General features: G+C 50.2%; 1 protein-coding gene across 4 annotated transcripts in view; it reads left to right on the forward strand.

The window, feature by feature from the left end:
• Positions 1 to 18,111, forward strand: part of SULF2 (sulfatase 2) — a 140,976-nt gene that overhangs the window by 112,707 nt on the left and 10,158 nt on the right. For all 4 annotated transcript variants that reach the window (XM_082600592.1, XM_082600591.1, XM_082600590.1 and 1 more), the window contains exons 8-11: positions 335 to 463; positions 1,900 to 1,956; positions 3,153 to 3,282; positions 5,159 to 5,351. In XM_082600592.1, coding sequence (XP_082456718.1) covers positions 335 to 463; positions 1,900 to 1,956; positions 3,153 to 3,282; positions 5,159 to 5,351 — 509 coding nt within the window. The remainder of the gene's footprint in view (positions 1 to 334; positions 464 to 1,899; positions 1,957 to 3,152; positions 3,283 to 5,158; positions 5,352 to 18,111) is intronic.

Below are 18,111 nucleotides of genomic sequence, written 5' to 3' on the forward strand. Positions count from 1 at the left end.
GTCTTAAAGGAAGGTGTCCTTTGTTCGGAGAGTGGGGGCAGGGAGGGCATTCCTGGCAGAAGAAACAGACAAGCAAAAGCCAGCTGGGGCCTGTGAAGTGCAGCCCCTGTGGTGGTGTGGAGGGCACAGAAGGTTAGGGGTGGGGTTTAGCTGAATTGGGGCACAGAGGGGAGCTTTGAGGGCTGAGGCGCAGGAGAGTGACGTCAACGGCAGCTTTCCCACCTTCAGGGCGTCAGCCCCTGGCGATCTCCATCCCTCCGGCGGCCCCTCTCCCGAGGGAGGCTGGGTCATCACTGCCCAGGTGACTGAGTCCTGCTCTCCATGCCTCCCTCAGGAATCCCCACATTGTCCTCAACATTGACCTGGCCCCCACCATCCTGGACATCGCAGGACTGGACATCCCCTCGGACATGGACGGGAAATCCATCCTCAAGCTGCTGGACACAGAGCGGCCGGCAAATCGGTGAGGGGCCGGGGTGGGTGCGGGGGTACCGGGCATCCCGAACTGTATGAACTCGTGGCCGAGCCGTGTGGGTCTGAGAGGCGGTATTTCCAAGGTCAGGAGCTGGGGGCTCTAAGGCCCCCCATCCCGACCACTTAACCTGCCGGGGGAGAGAAGGAAGCCCCCTCTCTAAGAGTCCACCTTCCCAGCTGGAATATGGCCACGGTGACCAGTCGAGGACCCTCCAGAGCTAAAATTGTATAAAACTTGAAAAAATAACAACAGCAGTTAACACTAATTAAGCACGTACTGTATGCCAGGCCTTTGCTATGCTTCGTAGGGGATTTTATCATTTTGATCTTCACAGTAACGCAGTGAGGTAGGCATTATTATGATCCCATATTAGCAATTTGGAAATTGAATCCAGAGAGGTCAAGTGACTTGTCAGAGGTCTCTTGGCAGGTCTGGACCCAACTCCGGGCATTCAGCCTCTAGGCTACAGCTAGAGTCTCTTAATCGCCATGTTCTAAGGCCGGATGGTATGATGGGAACGTATTCCTAGGTGTGCTGGAGGCAGAAAAAAGCACAGTGATGGTGAGCAAAAACTAGGTGGGAAGGTGAGTGGAGTCTGGCGGGGACAGGAGAGGAGGAGGACACTGTCACTGCTGTGGCAGCAGCGACATCTAGTGGCCACCAGTGCTACTGCCCACTGAGTTAGCCTCACAGCACTGATGCAGCCTCCAGCTTGTATCTCCTGCAGCTCAGCGGGTCCAGCCCTGATGGGCACTGACTGTCCACATCTGATTGTCCTGTAGGAGGAGACACCTCTGCTGAGCCTCCTCCCTCTGACTAGAAGGTGTTATGAGCTGTAAGAGTACAAAATGGGCATGTTTTGGGGAGCAGGGGCACTGGGTTGGGAGCCAGGACACCCAGGAGTCAGGTGCAGGATGGAAGCTTCCTCTCTCAGCCTGAGGCCCCATCTGGGAAATGGAAATGATAGAGTGAAACTACATGAAATGCATACTTAAATTATACAAATCCAACTGCAGAGGATCAAAGGGAAAAAAATTCCTGCCAAAACACAATGTAATTAACCTGAAGTCAGGACAAGTTGCATCTGGTGCTGAACTAAAGAGGAAGCGATCTCTTCCAGCACTGGGGAACTGTTGGACTTCCTGGGAGGCACGGAGACACACACACACACGACTGTGTGTGACTTAGAGCAACTTTGACCTGGGTCATTTCTGCCCCATGTACCTTCAGACCCAAGTCTCTGGGGAAATACAGCTCTGCCCTGGGGGGTGTGAGAATCCCCCGCTTGCCCCAACTGCCCCCTGGGTCTGTGCCGATTGTGAATCAAGGCTGGCTCTGAGCACCACCCCTGCCTCTGGGAGGACAGAGGGACACATGAGCCCCACACATGGATGAGAAGATGGAAGTGTGCTTTCTTCCCCCAGGTTTCACTTGAAAAAGAAGATGAGGGTCTGGCGGGACTCCTTCCTGGTGGAGAGAGGGTGAGTGCCAGGGCCTGGAGGAGCCGCCCCAGGACATTTGAGCTGAGCAGCACCTGGGCAACCCCCTTCTGCCCCGTCCCAGGAAGCGCCTGGCAGCCCCACCTGCACCCATGACATTAAAGATCTCACTGTCGAGGGCAGGAGGGATCCCATTGCTATTATGACACCTTCCACCAGGGGCTGAGAATTTGTGTCCAGAGCCTCCTGTACACAGGGAAGCCCGTTCGCTTTTCCTATGGTGACATAGAATTTGCATCTGGAGGCCACCTGTATCCTTCAGACACATTTTGTCCTGTCTGTATAATGTCTCACATGCTTTTTAACTTATTGCCAATTCATGTAATTTGGGAGGATTTTTATAAAATCCCCATTTCCTTTTATTCCTTTTTTTGAATTTTTGAATTTTATTTTATTTATTTTTTTATACTGCAGGTTCTTATTAGTCACCCATTTTATACATATCAGTGTATACATGTCAATCCCAATCTCTCAATTCATCACATACACACCCCTGCCGCTTTCCCCCCTTGGTGTCCATACGTTTGTTCCCTGCATCTGTGTCTCAATTTCTCCCCTGCAAACCGGTTCATCTGTACCATTTTTATAGGTTCCACATATATGCGGTAATATATATCTGTTTTTCTCTTTCTGTTACTTCACTCTGTATGACAGTCTCTAGATCCATCCACATCTCTACAAATGACCCAATTTCGTTCCTTTTTATGGCAGAGTAATATTCCATTGTACATATGTACCACATCTTCTTTATCCATTCATCTGTCAATGGGCATTTAGGTTGCTTCCATGACCTGGCTATTGTAAATACTGCTGCAGTGAGCATTGGGGTGCATGTGTCTTTTTGAATTGTGGTTTTCTCTGGGTATGTGCCCAGTAGTGGGATTGCTGGGTCATATGGTAGTTCTGTTTTTAGTTTTTTAAGGAACCTCCATACTGTTCTCCATAGTGGCTGTATCAGTTTACATTCCCACCAACAGTGCAAGAGGGTTCCCTTTTCTCCGCACCCTCTCCAGCATTTGTTGTGTAGAAAACCCCCATTTCTTAAGTCTGTTGACAATCAGAAGATGTGGCCCGGCTGGACCTGCATCCTCCATGGTGACCCTACACCAGGGCTGAGTGGGGCCGTGCCCTCCTCCAGAGCTGGGTGGCCAGCCCCACTTCCACTCTCTGCCCCACAGCAAACTGCTCCACAAGAGGGACAGTGACAAGGTGGATGCCCCGGAGGAGAACTTCCTGCCCAAGTACCAGCGTGTGAAAGACCTGTGTCAGCGGGCCGAGTACCAGACCGCGTGTGAGCAGCTGGGGCAGGTGAGGATGCTCGGCTGGTGCCCTGGGGCTGGGGCTGGTACCCCTCCCCTCCCTTCTTCCCTCCCAGGGGCCACCCTGGCTAACCACGACCCAGGCCTGCTCCTAGGCCTTCAGACCAGCGGAGCCAGTGGGGCCAGTGCCCCTGCTGATGTGTGAGACGCAGGGTGATGCCAGGTGGTACAGGTGACACTCAGAAAGTCCTTCCAGTCCTGCTCACGTTAGAGGCAAAGTCTACTGTGGGTGCACGTGTGTCTTTAGCTGCTGTGACTCATGCCCGATCCCTCTTTAACAAGGACATAGCCAACCTCTGCACAATATTTACAAAGTTAAATAACCATTTCCATTGTATTCACTCTCCCCGAGCATCATTATGGCTGGTTTTCCACTTATATAGGAATAATAGGAAATTACTTTTTAAGTAAATAAGTTAAAGTTTTAAAAATGTGAATTGATTTCAAGAGAAATATTAAGGAAATTATAATCCAAATAGTATTTAGAGGTAGCAGAAACCGTGACTGATGTTTCAGAGAGTCTGAACTAGGATTTTCAGAGGCCTGGGAGGCCAAGGTGGGCGCTGGAGAGGAGAGGGGAGGGGTGGGGACAGAGCCTTGTAAAGAGGGACCCAAGCAGGAGGGCCGACAAGCAAGCAGGGCAGACAGGAGGTGCTTCCCTGCCTCAGTCTGTGAGCTGGGACTTTGAGCTCATCCACAGCGGCTCAGGCCTCAAGATGCATGCCTGTGTCATCAGTAAGAATAAGTAAAACCAGGGCCTCCACATTCCATTTCTCATTAATAGACCAAGGCTGCCAAGACCAGGGCATGAGCTGGGTGGGTCTCACAGGCTGCATCCAGGCAGCTCTGTCTTATCACTAGACTCAGAATTAGCACCCGCCTGCCCTCATGGCTGTGCCCCCAGCCGCCCAGCATTTGTTCACAACCCCCAACCCCTCCCCATGCTCTGGAGGGCATCTTGTCTGGGAAGTACCTATCTATGCCACTGAGCGAGAGCTTTGAGTGACATTGGAGCAGCATTCAATGCTGCCTCTGTAGCCGGGCACGGTTCCAGGCACTGGGGCAGCAACAGCCTCAGACGCCCTGGACAGAAAGCCCTGCCCTCCTGGAGCTGATGATCTGGGCAGATCCCAGAAGTGGTTCCGATTTCAGTTCTGAGCTACAAGAAATGAGCCGATGAGACCAGGGGGCCCTTTGTCCCCCTGGGATTGTTGTCGAATCCCCCTGCTAGCCCATCCCTCCTCTCTCCCTGCAGATTGAGGGTCTGGCAGTCCCAGGAAGGGGACAGGGCAAGTATCAGCATCTTCAGAACAGATTATCTGAGCGCACTGCTTAACCCAAAGGAAGGGAGCACGGGAGGTGGGTTAGGGGCCTAGACTGGCAGCGGAGGCATCGAGCCACGGCCCCCAGACTTACAGCTCTAAGTCCTCCAGGACCCCAGCCCAGCCCAGACATTCACCTGCCGGCGGACGCAGTCACGGCCCTGCTCAACTGCCCTCCCTCCCCCATCCCCCCAGCCCCAGTGCCACTGCCCGTCTCATGCTGCACCTTCCAGGAAGGCCCTTCCCTGCACACGAGCCGTGCCCTCCGGCCCCGGAGCTTTGCTTAGAGGGGCCTCCCTGTGACCGGGCTCACCCTCGGCCACAGTGCATCACCCTGGGTACCATTTCTGTGCTCCTCCCACGGTGGACAGGTGTCCATCCATGATAGAGCAGCTCGTTCCAATCACAGAGCCCGTGTCTAGCTAAGGCCGCTAGAGGAAGTCTCCGGGGTGGACGGGAACGGTGGGGCAGCCGCCAGTCAGGAGAAGCGGCCGAGCAGGCTGGCCCAGGCCCGGAAGGCTGAGGCCCCTGTGTGTCTTGCAGAAGTGGCAGTGCGTGGAGGATGCCTCGGGGAAGCTGAAGCTGCACAAGTGCAAGGGCCCCGCACGGCCCGGGGGCAGGGCCCTCTCCAACCTGGTGCCCAAGTACTACGCACAGGGCGGCGAGGCCTGCGTCTGTGACGGCGGGGATGAGCAGCTCAGCCTGTCCGGACGCCGGAAGAAGCTCTTCAAGAAAAGTACACGGGACGGGAAGGGAGGGGATCGGAGGGAGGGACCGCACCTGGGCAGCCCTAGTAGTTCATTCAAACATCCACATCCCACCCCTCTCGATCCACCCATCCCAGGGGGCAGAGAGTAATAAAGAAGGAAGATAAGTTGACTGCGTCCAGGGCCAAGAAGAGCAGGACCATAAAGAGAAAGCAAGGCGAGAGGGATACGGCCCCGGACCATGTGGTGGGGCCCCTCTGAGACCAGAAGGAAGCCCCCGGAGGGTTTTGAGCAGAGAAGCCAGGATCAGATTTGTGTTTTCAAAGGATCCCTCCAGCTGCGCTCCAGGCACTGGACGGGTTCCCTTGCAAAGTGGCAGAAAATTTCGAGTCACCCAACATGCAGGCTCCCAGCCGAGGTTGAGCCAAGGTGACGCTCTGCCTTCTCCTTTCAGCCCTCATGTCTATTTAGTGTCATGTTTGTGGTATTTCGTACCTTTTTGCGGTGACCTCCCTATCTAAAATGGCCCCAAGGTGGCGCTGACATCCTGTGTCGGGTCCCCAAGCCCAGGGCGGCTGTGATGTGCTTTATGGAGGGGAACACGTAAGTGAGAAAGCTTCGTTCAGGCTTGAGTCTTGGTGCTGCTGCCGTGAGTTCAGTGTCGGTGAATCAACACGTGCGTTAAATCGGGTGTCTTTATTATTTTTTTAAATTTATTATTTATTTATTTTTGGCTGCACTGGGTCTTCGTTGCTGTGCGCGGGCCTATCACTGGCCATGTGATGGCTTCTCTTGTTGCGGAGCATGGGCTCGAGGCGTGTGGGCTCAGTAGTTGTGGCACATGGGCTCAGTAGTTGTGGCACGTGGGCTCAGTAGTTGTGGCGCACGGGCTTAGTTGCTCCGCGGCGTGTGGGATCTTCCCGGACCAGGGCTCAAACCCGTGTCCCTTACATTGGCAGGCAGATTCTTAACCACTGCACCACCAGGGAAGCCCAAATCGGGTGTCTTTAAACAGACATGACAGAGACACACATGCAGTAAGGCCCAGTACTGATGGTGGACAAGCGTGTTGTGACCCGAAGCTCGCAGGAATCTTACCCCGTATTCCCCCCAGGAGCACTTCCACACTCGCTAGTTCAGCATCATGGTGACGCTATAGAACAGGACCACCGCGAATAACGGGAATCGACTATACAGTTGACCCCGAACAATGCAGGTTTGAACTCCACAGGTCCGCTTGCACGCGGATATTCTTTGATAGTAAATACTGCAGTTCTCCACTGTCTGTGGTTGGTTGAATCCACAGATGCAGAGAGACCACGGATACGGGGGGCTGACTATAAGTTATACACAGATGAACCCCACGTTGTTCAAGGGTCAACTGTACTTTGCAAGGAGGAAGAGCCCCCCATCCCACCTGGAGAAGCTGCCATAACCTTCACCCCTCCCCCCAACCTAGCAGGGGCTGAAGAAGGACAGAAAGTTAGAAAACCAGAAAGCGGAGGTGGGGAGGGGGAGGTCCTCTGGGCCTGGCTGCAGGACTCAGCTGTCACTCTGGGTACATGACCCCGTTCTGAGGGGCAGCTCCCCTGGGAAGCACGCTCCCTGCCGAACGTTCAAATAAGGATGCACCTGGGCTTTGAGGATGCTTGGCAGGTTGCTGGGTGCCAAGGACTCGGTGTCAGTGAGATCCAGTCCCCTGGCTGGAATGTCTTGCTCCCTGACCTAATGGGAGCCAAAGCCTAATTCGAGGTTTTAGTTCTGTTTTCTTTCATTGTGGTACAACATGCATTATCTAACATTGACCGTCTTAACCGTTTTTTAAGCACATTGACATCGTTGCTCAACCATCACCACCGTCCATCTCCAGAGCTCTCTTTATCTGGCACAACTGAAACTCAGTACCCATTAAACAACTCCCCATTATCCCTCCCCTGGCCACCACCCCTCTGCTTTCTCTGAATCTGACTGTTCTAGGTACTTCATCTAAGCAGAATCACGCACCATTTGTCCTCTTGTGACTGCCTTACTTCACATGGCGTAATGTCCTCAAGGTGCATGCTTGCTGTAGCCTGTGTCAGAATTCCCTTCCTGCAGTGGTTGAGAGTCCGCCTGCCGATGCAGGGGACGCGGGTTCGTGCCCCGGTCCGGGAAGATCCCACATGCCGCGGAGCGGCTGGGCCCGTGAGCCATGGCCGCTGAGCCTGCGCGTCCGGAGCCTGTGCTCCACAACGGGAGAGGCCGCAACAGTGAGAGGCCCACATACCGAAAAACAAAACAAAACAAAACAGAATTCCCTTCCTTTTTCAGGCTGAATCAGATTCCCTTGTAGCCTAATTAGAGACTGGGTGTCTGGCGACAGGCGGAGGTCTCTTCCTTCGTGACAGAGCAGGTGTGTCTCCATAACAAGCCGGCTCCTGCCTCAAGCGGCGGGTCCCAACTGCTGGTCCCCCATTATAATTCCTCACAAGCTGATTAGTAACTACTAAGCTAATCTTTTTTTAGCAGATAAAACGATTGTTTGAATTACACAGCTAACATCTTGCTTCAGCACATGGCACACTGGGTAATGTTTAAGTAAGACAAGAACTTGTGACTCAGTTAAGCCTTTTTTTTTTTTTTTCCTATTAATTCTTAGAGGAAAGAAAAATGCACCTAAATAACTGAGACTCGGCTCAACCCAGGCCCTCCTGTGAGGACGGTGTGACATCACAGCCCTGTCTGATACGCCCCTCACAGCATCCTGGGAGCAAGGCGAGGGTGGCTCCTCACAGCAGACAGGAAAGGTCAGCTCACACGGCCACCTGGGCGACTTGGGCCCCATCGCCTGGCCCAATATTCTTCCTCCTGCACATGCCTGCCAGCAAGATGGTCTCTGTCACTCCTTTCTGAGCAGCCAGCCTAGAGCAGGGGTTTTCAACTGGGGGCGATTTTGCCCCCCAGGGACACTTGGCCGTGTGGTGACATTTCTGGCTGTCGTAATCTTGTGTGATGGGCAGCGGGAGGGATGCTCCTGGCGTCCAGTGAACGGATGCTGTGGACGCTGCTAAGCATCCTGTGAGGTGCAGGTCAGGATTTATCCGGGCCCACAATGTTGCCAGTTGTGAGGTTGAGACGCCCTGGCCCAGGGCAGCTCAGACCCCGGCTCACCCTAACCCACTGGGCTGTGGGCTGTGGGGTGAGGAAGCAGGCAGAGCAGCCAACCCAGAACAGAGGGGAGACCCAGGACCCAGGGGGAGGAGATGAGGACTCGGGGATGGGTCCAGGTGGCCGGTGTTTATTCATCTCTTCTCCCAACAAATCCGCAAGCCCTGCCATATGCCAGCTGCTGAGGTTACAGAGGTGAACTTGAGAGACACGGATCGGACCTCGTGGGTGAGACCAGGTGTCAGCAAGTTAACGAAGTGGGAAGATCACTTCCCTGGGTGCAAAATGCATGGAGGAGATGAAATAGTGGTGTGACCAGGTGGAGAGGGGCGGATGGGTGTAGGCTGTAGGATGGGTGGTCGGTTGACACTTAAACGAGAGCCAAGTATGTAGAAGGAACAGGCCATGGGACTAGCAGAGGGGAAGTGTTCTAAGTCAGGGGAAGAGGAAGCACAAAGTTCCTGTGGGTCCCACCCCAGAGAGCAAGCCACACTGCCTCGGGCTTCCCGGGCCTGGGGAGGTGGGAGGGCCCAGCTGTGACCTTGGGTGAGGATGTCACAGCGGCAGTGTCCCTAACTAGCAGAGAAGCCGCTGGATGCCAGCTTCCAGGTGCTGAAATATTTAGCAGGTCTGTTTCATGTCAAACTCCAAAGAGCCCTGGAAGGCAGGTATCGTCATGAGAACACAGCTGCTTGGAAATTAACTCGCTTGCCTGTGCGCTGGCTCAGGATTTGCACCCAGGCAATCAGAGTCCAGAGCCTCAGCTCTTTTTTTTTTTTTTTAATATATTTATTTATTTATTTTTGGCTGCGTTGGGTCCTCGTTGCTGCGCGCGGGCTTTCTCTAGTTGCGGCAAGCAGGGGCTGCTCTTCGTTGCGGTGTGCGGGCTTCTCATTGTGGTGGCTTCTCTTGTTGCGGAGCACAGTTTCTAGGCACACAGGCTTCAGTAGTTGTGGCGCGTGGGCTCAGTAGTTGTGGTTCACGGGCTCTGGAGCGCAGGCTCAGTAGTTGTGGCACATGGGCTTAGTTGCTCCGTGGCGTGTGGGATCTTCCCGGACCAGGGCTCAAACCCGTGTCCATTGCATTGACAGGCGGATTCTTAACCACTGTGCCACCAGGGAAGCCCCCAGAGCCTCAGCTCTTGGCCACTGGGTTAGGAAGTGCCCCATTCCCAGTACATGTGGTAGGGAGGGCACCTCCAGGACCCTGGAAACAAAGACACCTAGGGTGACAGAGAGCAAGTGGTGTGGCTTCAGTCCCAGAAAAGGTGTACACCAGGACTGGCAGGTTTTTGCTGTAAAGGGCCAGAGAGTAAATATTTGAGGCTGTGGGAGCTAAACAATCTTTGTGTCAAATGCTCCATTCCATCACTGTGGCAAGAAAACAGCCAAGGACTCTGCGAATGGTTGAGAGTAACTTATGTACAAAATCAGGCAGAGGGCTGGATTGGGCCTGGAAGCCATAGTTTGGGGACCCATGGGTGCATGGCTGGGGACGTGGAGAACGCCAGAGCAAGCAACACAAAGGAGCAGAAAGAACCCGCTGGGTCTGCTTCCTGGCCCTCTTAGGCAGGGGTGCCCTCCTCTCGCAGGCAGATCAGCTCAGTACTGTGTGCGTTTCGGGCCCAGGCACTGTGGCTTCATGGAGACTGAACTCAGGGAGGAAAAAGCCAAGGAGAAAGCTGCTCGGAGTCAGAAAAGGCCCAAGGCTTTGTCAGAGAAATGCCTCTCCTGGACCTGGACCCCCAGATCCTTTGGCCCATGAGACTCTGCTACAAGGAGGAAAGGTACAAGCAACCGCCCCAGGGTCGAGGGGTTGGGGGATGTGGGGCAAGACCAGATGCTGGAGCCCTGGCCTGGGCCATGCGGAAGAGGGAACCCGTTCCTCCCTTCTTGGGCCCCACCACCCGGCCTCCAGCCAGTCCTCGACCTTTGGTCGCCACCTGGTGGTCATTAGGAGCCCAGCAGAAACCCGGGTCGGGCCTGGTTCCAGGCCCTGCTCCAAAAACAGATGGATGTTTCAGGGCAGCGGGGTTACAGACTTGAGGCGGGCCTAGGTCAGGCCTAAAATGGAAGGAGGAGCGGGGACTGTGGCCAAACGGGAAACACTCTGCCCCGTAGGAAGAGGCAGCACATCAGCTCCTACCCCGCCATCCACGCCGCCGGTGGGCCCGGTGTAGGCGGCACATCTCCCGTTTTCTCTTCAGAAGCTGGAGATCTGTGCTCCTCCGTGACCACCCTCCCCCGACCCCATTTTTCTGAAGTGTTAGCAGCTTGATCAATTTTTTCTTTTAATATACAGAAGATACAGGAAATCTGGGCTCTGACTTGAGCCTGTGTTGAGGAGGGGGAAATTTACCCCCTGCCCCTCTCGAGTTCTCTTGGCTGGTCAGATAATTAACTTGACATGAGACAGATGAACAGGAGAAAAAAGTTCATTCATACACACTGAGGTCTCATAGAAATGGGACCCCAGAGCCACCGAAGCAGGTTGTTTACACATCATTTTTAGACAAGGAAACAATTACTTGTGGAGATTTAAGAGCACAGGGGCTTGGGGCAGCAGACTAATGAAGGAGTAAAGTTAGTTTGTACAGCTTTCTTAGCCTTGAATTCCCCGACTCTGGTGATAAGGATGCTTTCTCTTCTCCTGGTATAGGGAAGGGACCTTCACATGGGAGATTTATTTCCCACTTTTAGCGGGGAAAGAGGAGGGTCAGTGTCTTCTTATGTTTTCTTTGGCCACCAGCTGTTTCTTAAGTAACTTTAATTCAAAAGAACCAGTATGCCATTGTGGCATATCTTGGGGTGACCTGCTCTGAGCCCCAACCGTTCCCTCTAAAATTGACCAGGAAGTTTCACATTTTAAAAGGAGGGTTGGTGGCCATGGAGAGAGAAATCAGGTTAGGAGCTGAGTGCTAAGAGCTCTGCCAAGGGAGAAAAGAAGCGGAGATTAGAATGAGGATGAACAAACGAAAGAACAAATCGAAGCCCCTTCTCCACCCCCATTAAACCAGTCCCTAGTCCTGGGGTAGGTCAGTCCAGTAAAATGGCCGCACTCCCCTCCACGGATAGAGTTACCTTCTCTCTTGCTAGGGGTAAGGTGGACGCTCCTTTTCCCGTTCGGGTTACACGGGAGCAGTGTTTTCACCAGTGATGCACAGGCTCCTCCTTGCTGAGCTCCTTTAAAGCTCGGTTCTGTCACTGAGCCAAGGAAGTCCAGATTTCTGGTCCACCCATATATATAGTGTGGTATCGGGCAGCTTAATCAGGGGAGCAGCTGTAATACCCCAAGGGTGGCTGGCGAGCCATCCAGGACACTTGGTGAGTTGGCAGATGTTTATACTAAAAAGGGTAGTGCCAGGGTCATTTCCAGTCTCCATGAGAGGTTTGAAGATGCCACCTGTGGAATCACACCCCTGAGTCTGACTGCAGTACTGTCCTGGCCTGTCACCCAGGAAAGGTCCAGTGTTTGTTTTCAGTGAAAAGGGAAATTTTTCACCTATTGTTTTTAGCCTGGGCGAGGGACAGCCCTTGAGCTTCTATAGAGGTTTTCCGGGGCCCCGATAACTCCCCAGAAGGAGAGACGGAGCGATGTTTTTCGGTCGTGGATACCATTCCCTGTCATTGAACCATCTTCTGTACCTAGTCCACAGTGTGCACATTGGCAGGAACGCAGACCAGCTCAGGGGCACTTGTACCATCTAGATGTTGACACAACCAACAGATTGACTGATTAACGTGGCCAGGCTTTGGTAAACTGGCACAACGGGGTGTTTCGTTTATGCCTGACCTGTTGACAAAGTAAAGGTTACTAAGCAAGACACAGGTTGAAAAGGAGCCCACAGTGGAGATTTTAGAGGGGAAGTAGGCTAGATAAACAAGCACTCTCCACTCAGCCTCCTGATAATGATAATGAATGTGGGAAAGTGGTCATTAGTAAGAGAAGGTGCATGTTTGTTTGTTTGTTTAGCGTGTGAATATATAGGGAGTCTTAAAGGGGGGGGAATAGGTAAAAACGAAGTTTTTTAAATTTATTTTATTGAAGTATTGATTTACAATGTTGTGTTAATTTCTGCTGTACAGGAATGTGATTCAGTTACACACACACACACACACACACACACACATATATATATATATATATACACACACCCATGTTTTTTCATACTCTTTTCCATTATGGTGTATCACAGGATATAATATAGTTCCCTGTGTTATACAGTAGAACCTTGTTGTTTATCCATTCTATATATAATAGTTTGCATCTACCAACCCCAAACTCCCAATCCTTCCCTCCCCCACCCCCTCACCCCCTTGGCAACCATGAGTCTGTCCTCCATGTCTATGAGTCTGTTTCTGTTTCATAGATATGTTCATGTGTGTCCTGTTTTAGATTCCACATATAAGTGATATCATGGTATTTGTCTCTTTCTGACTTACTTCACTTAGTATGACAATCTCTAGGTCCATCCGTGTTGCTGCAAATGGCATTATTTCATTCTTTTTTATGGCTGAGTAATATTCCATTGTATATACGTACCACAGTTTCTTTATCCATTCATCTGTCCATGGACATTAAGGTTGCTTCCATGTCTTAGCTATTGTAAATAGTGCTGCTGTACGTAGGGGTGCGTGTATGTTTTCGAATTAGAGTTTTCCACAGATATATGCCCAGGAGTGGGATTGCAAGCGAAGTTTCTTGATCCGTGATATTGGGAAAAGCTGTCTAATTCGTGATGCCAGCTGCTTCCAGGCCTGGGAAGTGGCCTGGAAATCCTTACTTTGAGTCACCTGTGGGGACTGTCTCCCAGCTGTCTTGAGAGCGATGGTCCAGGCCAAGTTGGCATGACTTGCATGAACCCAGGAGGATTTTCCCTTTATTTTGGTGGTAACATAGGGAGTGTAGGTAGATAGCAGTACCTCATAACGTCCTTCCCAGAGAGGTGACAGTGCATGTTTTCTTTTAAAGTCCTTGATGTAAACCTGGTCTCCTGGTCAAAAGGGATGTCAGGGTGTCAGTCGGGGATGCCACGCCCCTTTTCCCTCTTGGCAATAAGCTTCAGGTACACTAGTCAGTTCTTGTAGGCAGCTGGTCAGAGCATCAAATTATTCACTTATGTTCCCACAATGTCCACTTAATCCAGAAATAGAAAGTTTAGAGATGCCAGTAAGCTTGGGTTACCCAAGCACTATTTCAGAAGAGGTTAATCCATGTCTCCTATTGGAGTATTCCTGATCCTTATACAGGCCAGGGGCAAAGCTTCTGACCATTTAAGCCCAGTTACTTGCCAGAGCTTTTCCTAAATTCCTTTTATATCTAGATTTTTTATGTTCCACTTGCCCTGATGGTGGAGTTATGGTACAGAGTGCGGAATTTTAATGTGTACCCCAGAGTGTTTGCAAGCAGATGGTTTATCTCTGCTATAAAATGAGTTCCTTGGTCTGATTCAATCCATAAAGGAATGTCAAAATTAGGAATAACCTCAGTTATTAATTTCGTTACCACTGTGTGGCATCACCACATCTAGTCCGATGGCATTCAGTCCCTCCACTAACCATGTAAAAGACAACCAAATAGCAAGAATAGCCTAAAGCTGGGGGTGAATCTGTAAGATCTGTTTGGAGTGCCACAAAGGGCAGTGTGGGCCTGGTAAGCCTTCCTAGGGCACACTGATCTCTCCCAGAAGTTAGGTGCAATTCACTAGTAGTACGCTGGGAAATAATTTGGCCAGAAATTCCATGGCTGCCAGGGCAAAACCACTCTCCTGTCTGCACAGTACATCTCATCTGATGGGAGGTAAGCTCAAGCCGCAAGGTCAAAGGAAAAGGAGCTACCTGAAGTACATGTGGCCCAATGTCTAATGTATCTGATTATTGTTTGGTACCTTTTTTGTGTCCATTTGTCCTTTTTTAGATTGTGGGGCATTTGCCTGATAGTTAATATCAGTCAGGGATAAAGGCAGGTTTAAAAATTGGGTGGAGAAAGGATAAAGGGGGCATTTTGAGCTGCAATTTTAGCAGCTCTTTCCACCCTATCATTTCCTAAAGATAAAGCATCAGTCTCCTGAGCAGTGAACAGCAGCGTTAGAAGCGAGGTGACTAGCTTATCACAGGGCAGCAATTATATACCCGTTAGCACTAGGAGGACCTGAAGAGGTCAGGAATCCATGGGATCTCCAAATCGTACCAACAGCATGGCGGACTCCAAAAGCATCTTTGGGAGTCTGTGTAAATGGTAGCAGTTTCCCCTTTGCTCGTGTGTGTGCTCCAGGAAGAGCGATGAGTTCAGCCGCATGGGCTGGTCTCACAGTGGGCACAGAATATGCCTCACGTGGTTCACGTGGGGAGCCACAGCATAACCAGTTATTATGTTTCGCTGGAAACTTTGTTTACAGGAGCCATCACAAAATCGAGGTAAGTCTGGGTTGTCTACAGGGATGTCTCAGAGAGCATCTCGTGGCTCTGAGACCGTTCCTGTAGTTGCGAGGCACTCGTGTGGCATGGAGTGGGGCTCTCCACCATCAGGGAGGGGAGTAAAGGAGCCAGATTTCGAGTATTAATGATGGACGGTGATGGGTAGGTTAAGAGCCTGCTCACAGGTGGTCTCTCACCACGCAGAGAAGTGCCGCATCCTGTGAACTTGTAACACAGCAGACACAGCATGGGAAACAGAGGTGACTGGGGGAGCCTATGGTTAGAGCACTGGCTTTGTAGTCAGCATGGCCACGTACATAAGGGGGGCATACCTGGTGCCACAGAGTCTAACTGACATGAGAAATACGCTGTAGGACTTAACTGAGGCAATAGGCTGTCCTAGAATGCCAGCAGTAATCCCATCATTTCCATGGCCGCATAGAAGAAAAGGTTTGTCAGGTAAGCCAAGAACCAGACGTGTGGACAGGAACTAATGTAAGCCTTCGTAGGGGAGCAGAATTTGCTACCCTAAAATACATCTCTTTGGCATATTATCTTGAGCTGGTTATTTTCTGGGAAACAGCAGACACAGGGGAAACTGAAAACCTAGTGGGAGTTGCCCTTTTGCAAGAAACATGGACGTCTATAAGGGAAATCTCCATTTGTAACGGTGTCTCCCTCTCTGTCCCTGGAAGAGGAGGTTGACCAAATCTCTGGAAACTCTTCTCCATGGAGAGGGCCAGGGCTTAAATCTGTGTCACAGCCACCCCTGTTTACTGTGCTTTTCCTGGTCGCCTTCCCTGACTGGATCTCCCACCCTCCACATCCTCTTTTGTCTTTGGCTGAGGGTTTCAGGTGAGGGCTTCCAGGTTTTTCAGGGTTTATCCCATGGATATGTTATTAAACTTTTGCTTGATTTTCTCCTGTTAACCTGTCTCAAGTCAACTTAATTCTTAGACCAGCCAGAGGAACCTAGAAGGGTAGAAGGAAAACTTCTCCCCGACGGCTATGCCAGTCCTTGTTACCGGTCTCCCTTGAGAGGTAAATGCAGAGAAGGTGTGTGTCAGGTGCATGGGATTGAAGAGGAATCTGAGCAGAGCTCAGTTACCTTAACCAGGCTGGGTCAGCAGGAGTCGAAGTGAGGGTGACAGCTGGGTTAGGGACCACAGGGTGCCCGGGAATTACAAGAGTTTATGGCTCTTAGGGCTTGTGCAAATTGAGAGATTTGATTCCTGTCTGGGCCAAATTTACCTTCTTTCATTACAAATTTACCTACTTTCATGTGGAGTGTGACAGGGTGAGGAAGTAAAAACAAGCACACCCAGCTCTAAGAGAGTCTATCATAGGGTTAATTCCTCGCTTTGTATCTCTTTGCAGAGAAGGGAACTGTTTATTTTTCTTCCAGGTCATGCATACAGGCTCAGCACTTAGTAGCAGTCCAACTTCATTGGCATGTGTGGCCCAGGGACTAATTGGGACATCTGTTAAAGACGCACCCTCTACAGAGGAATTTAAATCAGGACGAGTTTCTAATAAGGAAAGTAGATTTGGGGCTTGGTCTGAGGGCACGGAAATAAAAATGCCCTTCTGATTACATTTTAGAGCAGCATTAAATTTATGTAACAAATCTCTATCAAGAAGGTTCGCTGGTGAGCAGTTGGAAATTAGATATGATGGGTGTTAAGAGCCCCTAAAAGATATTAGGGTGGGCTGAGATGTGGGTAATGTAGTAGGTTGTCTAGAGACTGACTGCTTGTATAGAATCAGCAGTGACAGGTTGAGATAAATCCTCTGAGCGACGGTAGAGAAAGGCACACTGGTGTCAATTAAGAAATCCAGTTCCCAATCCTCTATTTTAAGTAGCCTCTGGGGTGCAACTGAGGATTGGCTGACCCCGTCATTTGAGAAGGAATTGTCCCTCAGAAGGAGAAGAATGAACTTTCTGGGCATGCTGGGGCCTAGGGGGATTGTTTCTTAAACTTTCCTTCCTTTTGAGTGTAGGACAAATTTCTCTTCCATTGTCCTGATTTCTTATAATATCTGCAGTTGTCTGGAGGCAAACAGGAAGAGCTCTGAGTGAGCCTGGAGTTACTCTCAGAGTCATGCTTTTGTTTTCTATTCTTTTTTTTATTGAAGTATAATTTACAATGTTGTGCTAGCATCTGGTGTACAGTATAGTGATTGTTTTATACATATATTCTATTTAGTTCCCTGTGCTATATAGTAAGACCTTGTTATTTATCTGTTTTATATATAGTAATGTGTATCCGCTAATCCCAAACTCCTAATTTATCCCTCCCCCACCCCCTTTCCCCTTTGGTAACCATAAGTTTGTTTTCTATGTCTGTGAGTCTGTTTTGTAAATAAGTTCATTTGTGTCATATTTTAGATTCCACATGTAAGTGATATCATGCGGTATTTGTCTTTGTCTGACTTACTTCACTTAGTATGATAATCTCTAGGTCCATCCATGTTGCTGCAAATGGCATTATTTCATTCTTTTTATGGGTGAATATTATTCCATTGTATATATGTACCACATCTTTATCCATTCCTCTGCCAGTGGACATTTACGTTGCTTCCATGTCTTGGCTATTGTAAATAGTGTTGCTATGAATATAGGTGTGCATGTACCTTCTTGAATTACAGTTTTGTCTGGGTATATGCCCAGAAGTGAGATTACTGAATCATATGGCAACTCTATTTTTAGTTTTTTAAGGAACCTCCATAATGTTTTCCATAGTGGCTGCACCAATTTACATTCCCACCAACGGTGTAGGAGGGCTCCCTTTTCTCCACACCCTCTCCAGCATTTGTTATTTGCAGACTTTTTGATGATGACCATTCTGACCGGTGTGAGGTGATACCTCATTGTAGTTTTGATTTGCATTTCTCTAATAATTAGTGGTGTTGAGCATCTTTTCATGTGCCTATTGGCCATCTGTATGTTTTCTTTGGAGAAATGTCTATTTAGGTCTTCTGCCCATTTTTCGATCGGGTTGTTTGGTTTTTTGTTTCTGAGTTGTATGAGCTGTTTGTATGTTTGGGAAATTAATCCCTTGTCAGTAGCATCGTTTGCAAATATTTTCTCCCAGTCCCTAGGTTGTCTTTTTGTTTTGTTTATGGTTTCCTTTGCTGTGCAAAAGTTTATACGTTTGATTAGGTCCCATTTGTTTATTTTTGCTTTAATTTCTATTGCCTTGGGAGACTGACCTAAGACAACCTT

Source organism: Mesoplodon mirus, assembly GCF_964341445.2.
Source record: "Mesoplodon mirus genome assembly, chromosome: 15".
NCBI classification, from domain to species: Eukaryota; Metazoa; Chordata; class Mammalia; order Artiodactyla; family Ziphiidae; genus Mesoplodon; species Mesoplodon mirus.